This window comes from Danio rerio, chromosome 12, assembly GCF_049306965.1.
Source record: "Danio rerio strain Tuebingen ecotype United States chromosome 12, GRCz12tu, whole genome shotgun sequence".
Lineage (NCBI taxonomy): Eukaryota > Metazoa > Chordata > Actinopteri > Cypriniformes > Danionidae > Danio > Danio rerio.
The window spans coordinates 9028521-9034588 of record NC_133187.1 but is presented as its reverse complement, the minus strand read 5'-3'; the positions used below and the strand labels follow the sequence as shown (position 1 = coordinate 9034588).

Here is a 6068-nt window from a genome sequence, read left to right as displayed (position 1 = left end):
CCACAAAGTGTTGATGAAGCCTATGGGTCGCATAGGCTTGGAATGGACGTAAAAATGTAGCGTTTGCAGTCTCAAGAGGAAAACAATATATAAACAAAACAACTTTAAGGACGGATCAGAAGTCCATTCCAGTGTTAAAGGCATAGTTCACCCTAAAATGAACATTTTAGTCTCTATTTACCTTCTCTCAAGTTTCAAATCCTTCATGAGTTTCTTTCTTTGGTTGAACAAATGAGGATAAATTTTGAAGAAAGATGAAAACCATTGACTTCCATAAATACTGAAGCTAACGGTTACAGCTTTCCAACATTTTTCAAAATATCTTCTTGTGTGAAAAACAGAAAAAGAGCTTCATATAGGCATGAAACAAGTAAAGGACGAACAAATGATGACAGAATTTAACATTTTGTGTGAACTACCCCTTTTAAGATAAGACTAGAATTTTTAGATTTCTGCTTTCCTTTAATAAATGTTCCTCATATGTAGTGGATAACAGTTATGTCTACACTGATTTGTAAACTTAATCAAATTAACCTTGAGTCATATGAACTTTTATTATATTAAACTGACCTAAAACAGCTTGAGTAACTCATAAAATAAAGTTGGAACATTATTAACTTAGTTTAATAGGTTACAAATAACGAAACAATCTATGTTGTCATGCCTTATTGACCATATACGTATAACAGTGTAATAATAACTGTTCATTATCACTGTTTTCATGGATGCAAGTATGAAATTGACATTAAGCAATCAATTTAAATCTAACCTTGGAGATTTTCTTGAACATAAGACAAAGTCAAATGATTTAAATACATTTTAATATACTTCATAGGTAAAAAATATAAACAGTACATAAGAATTAGTGTTTGTGTAGAGTCTTTTAAAATAAATTAAGCAAGATTTTATATGGTGCACTTATACAAGAGTAAATGCTTTTCTTTTAGACATGTATACATTCATTCACACGTAAGGCCACAAAGTGTTGATGAAGCCTATGGGGCGCACAGGCTTGGATTGGATGTAGAAACGTAGTGTTTGCAGTCTCAAGAGGAAAAAATATATAAACAAAAAAACTTTAAGGACGGATCAGAAGTCCATTCCAGTGTTAAAGGCATAGTTCACCCTAAAATGAACATTTTAGTCTCTATTTACCTTCTCTCAAGTTTCAAATCCTTCATGAGTTTCTTTCTTTGGTTGAACAAATGAGGATAAATTTTGAAGAAAGATGAAAACCATTGACTTCCATAAATACTGAAGCTAACGGTTACAGCTTTCCAACATTTTTCAAAATATCTTCTTGTGTGAAAAACAGAAAAAGAACCTCATATAGGCATGAAACAAGTAAAGGACGAACAAATGATGACAGAATTTAACATTTTGTGTGAACTACCCCTTTTAAGATAAGACTAGAATTTTTAGATTTCTGCTTTCCTTTAATAAATGTTCCTCATATGTAGTGGATAACAGTTATGTCTACACTGATTTGTAAACTTAATCAAATTAACCTCGAGTCATATGAACTTTTTTATATTAAACTGACCTAAAACAGCTTGAGTAACTCATAAAATAAAGTTGGAACATTATTAACTTAGTTTAATAGGTTACAAATAACGAAACAATCTATGTTGTCATGCCTTATTGACCATATACGTATAACAGTGTAATAATAACTGTTCATTATCACTGTTTTCATGTATGCAAGTGTGACATTGACATTAAGCAAACAATTTAAATCTAACCTTGGAGATTTTCTTGAACATAAGACAAAGTCAAATGATTTAAATACATTTTAATATACTTCATAGGTAAAAAATATAAACAGTACATAAGAATTAGTGTTTGTGTAGAGTCTTTTAAAATAAATTAAGCAAGATTTTATATGGTGCACTTATACAAGAGTAAATGCTTTTCTTTTAGACATGTATACATTCATTCACACGTAAGGCCACAAAGTGTTGATGAAGCCTATGGGTCGCACAGGCTTGGATTGGATGTAGAAATGTAGAGTTTGCAGTCTCAAGAGGAAAAAATATATAAACAAAACAACTTTAAGGACGGATCAGAAGTCCATTCCAGTGTTAAAGGCATAGTTCACCCAAAAATGATAGTTTACTCACACTTTACTTTTGTTTCAAATCTTTATGAAATGCTTTCATCGGTTGAACAAGATAAAAAAAAATATATATAAACAATTATAAACATTTAAATAATGATAAAATAATATTAAAATATGAAACAATTAAAACTATGAACAAATAATAAGAAAGAATGATGAAAGCCATTTCATTTCATAGTCAATACTACTGAAGTCAATGATCTTTCCAACATTTTTCGAAATATCTTCTCTTGTGTTCAACAGAAAAAAAGAACCTCGTATAGGCTTGAAACAAGCAAATAATGAACAAATTATGACAGAATTTTCATTTAAGGTTGAACCATCCCTTTATTGTCTAAATAGTCACTTCAGGACCAGGGTACGGCTCACCCCCACACCAGAAATCATCCGGCTGGGGGATCTCTAAAAGCCAAGCCTCATCATCACCGCTCTGCTCTGACTTTTTCCCAGCAGTCTGTAAAACTCTGTAGTAGTGACAATCCCGTCCATCGTCAGGGTCATACGGCGGTGCCAGTATATCAAGAAACGCAGCCGCTCCATCCACTGCGTCAATCTCATGAAGGTTGTCTTTAAAAGGGCTCAAAACACAAGGGCCACTTAGTTCCGAAAACTGCCCCGAAGACCTCAGCGCTGCTCTCCTCACATCATCTCCCTGGAAAGCCAACAATGGAGGATCAAAGTGCCTCTCAGTGTCACTCTCGGCTTTATCCAACTTGTCATAACACCTGATGCTGACTTTACCGTACAGGACCTTCAGCATGCCGTGCATCCCGGGATGGTCGTGCAGAGGGATGGAAGCGCCAGATTTCAGGAGAAACACCCCCATGCTGAACACATCAGTCTCGCAGATGTGCATGTAAGTGACTGGAGGGACCGAAGGGGAGGATGTGGAGACTTTCTTTGGTGGCGCAATCTTCAGATCCGCAGCCCTGATGTCGGAGAGCAGGGCGACCAAGTCTGCCTGGTGCTCTAAAAACACCTTATTATTATCCTCAATGGCGGAGGAAGAGCAGTTTGTGAAAGTCGCATAAGCCTGGCTCGCTATTTTCTGGATGAGCGAGGTCTTGTTGTTCCTCGGCATGGTTAATGCGAGGAAACAAGCGGAACTGTGATTTGCTTCGAGTCACGCGAAGACTGCCAAAGGAGCGGTTACGACGGACGATATCGCCTCACGTGACGCATTGGAACCAGTCGAATGCTGAAAGTTAAGACAGAAACAACTCCAATGGAGAATAAAGATTAATTTTACAACCTGGATACAATCCACAGACCCGCGACTCCACCACCCCATTCATGGCTATCAGATTCACACGTTCGAGTCGACCGCGCATGCGCAGACACATAGGCAGCTTAATGGAACTTGTAGTTCTTTTAAGTTTGTGGGTTGGAAATATTTATGGATAATGTCCAATAAATATACCAAATATTTAATCTGAGCTTCATGGAATTCTCGGACGCTACACTAACTATGTTTATTTTTAAATATGCTGTGTGTTTGTTAAAACTGTAAAATTTAGCTAAGTTACAGAACTACAATAGCCAGCAACCTTCACACTTTTGTCCCTTGTTTAGTGAGTGTGAGGGGGGAGGCCCGTTGGGCCATTCAACTCTGTCCCTTCCCCCACAGAGACCCTGGACCACAACAACACAAACCAGCAGCTCAGCATGAGCACTGCAGGGCCTTTATTATCAGATCTGATGAGGAAACTGATGCTGACACAAATGCAACAGTGCCTATTCAAACTTTATTCATTTTTTAAAAGTGTAACACTTCTAAATAATAAAATAAATAATTCTAAAAATAAGTAAATAGTTGCGCAAATAAGCAGCAGAAAACCAATTAACTAAAATAAAACTAATGTAAAATGCAATAAAAAAGATCATTTCAATTGAATGTGCATTTCAGTGTGCATTACGTCTTAAAAGTAGACTTTTAAATACTTGAAAATAATACAAAGCACACTTAAACAGTTTTAATTACAGTTTTGATATGATAATGTTTAATTATTGTAGCATTTTAAGTATTCTGTACACTTTAACCATATTTCAAAAAACATTAACGATAACTAACAAAAATTAAAAATGTACATTGAATGTACATTAATAGAACAAGTTTAATAACAGTTTATTAACTAGTTTTACTTAAACAATAAATGTAACAAAACAGAAAACATTTTCAAGAATTTAGTATTATATTTAATTCATTATATATATATATATATATATATATATATATATATATATATATATATATATATATATATATATATATATATATAGTCAAAATATTTCAGCATCTGAATAATACTAATACAAATAATAATATAATAATAAATACTTACTATGAAATTCAAAATGAATATATACAAAACTGTAGAATTTATTATAGCCATATAAAAAGCTACTTAAATGAACTAATCTCTTACTTTTATCTTTCAATAGATAAACACTTAATTACAATTATAGCTGATTGGAAACTCATTACGCCTAACAGCAATCATAAAATACCATCATTTTCGTAATAACTGTTATTAACTTAATTTTTTGAAACATCCTAAAGCAGTTTTTCTCAACCGCGTTCCTGGAGGACCACCAGCTCTGCACATTTTTCATGTCTCCTAAACCAAACACACCTGATTCAGATCATCAGCTCATTAGTGGAGACTGAAAGACCTGTGATGGCTGTGGCAGACAAAGGAGACAAAAAAAAACATGCAGTGTTGGTGGTCCTCCAGGAACATGGTTGAGAAACACTGCTTTAGGATGTTTCAAAAAATTAAGAAAATCACTGAATCACTGTCCTAAAGTATGCTTGTTTTTAAATCTATAACACCATCAACACTCTAAAAACACCTATAATCATATATATTACAAGACACCTTTTCTCAGCTCAGGGTACATCCAGCTGTTGGTTGATCTTTTTTTTTTGCCAGGCTGGTGTTGCTAGAGAGAGGGCCGGAAGTATATGGACGTCAGTGAAGTGTGTACTCAGGACATGTACCTTCGTAGATGAGCACCACAAAGGCCGTCCTCTTGAGAAATAATGAGGCCCGCTCTTTTACTCAGAGAGCATCACATCCGTTTGGGGAATTCAATTAGATCCCTTTTTCAGCAGCCAGAATGTGGAGATCAGAAACGTGAGGGAGATCCTTCAATCAGCACACAGTCTTCAAGGCAGCTTCTTTAGATGAAGAGGACAGTGAGCCGGACTCTTGTGAAGAAGAGCTGTATTTGACATTTATTTGAATGTAATTTGTTTAGGACATGTTTCATGTTTTTGCAGGTATTACAGGGATTATTATTATTATTATTATCATTATTATTATTATTATTATTATTATCATTATTATTATTACATAATAATTATTATTATTATTAATTATATTAAAGTTATTATATTAAGCCAAATGCAGTTTGTTGAAAAGTTCACATTTTAAAAAAGGTTGGGTTCCACACAATTGATTTGTGTTAGGAAATCATGAGAGAATTAAGTTAACTTATTAGTTTTTAAAGTGTTCCAAAAAAAAAAAAAAAAAAAAAAACTCAAGAATTGTGTTGTTTGAGCTCATTTTACAAAAAGGTGTATTTGACTTTCTCCTATCAGATGAACAAAGTTGGACTGGTTTTAATTTTTATCCTGGCTCTTCCGTGCTCTATAACAGGGATCACCAAACTTGTTGCTGGAGGTCCAGTGTCCTGCACATTTTAGCTCCAACCCTAACCAAACACACCTGAACAAGCTAATCAAGGTTTTACTAGGTATTGACCTTATTCTCAAATGCGGAAGTGCGCTTATTTTCGCGATTGTCTTAGAACTTCCGATTCAGTCCCCTATGAGAGAAATAACTATGAAAAATAAACAGCAGAAAACGGTCAAACTTGCTCTACAAACAAATGTTTGCATGACTTTACAGACCAAGTAGAATAATATAATAAGAAAATATCAAAT

General features: G+C 34.3%; 1 protein-coding gene across 1 annotated transcript; it reads right to left on the bottom strand.

Moving 5' to 3' along the window:
- Window positions 1-1777: 1777 nt before the first annotated feature.
- Window positions 1778-3423, bottom strand: adoa (2-aminoethanethiol (cysteamine) dioxygenase a). The gene is given in 1 exon segment (NM_001008634.1): window positions 1778-3423. A coding segment is annotated over 1 exon segment (747 nt). The 5' UTR covers window positions 3201-3423; the 3' UTR covers window positions 1778-2453.
- Window positions 3424-6068: the final 2645 nt, after the last annotated feature.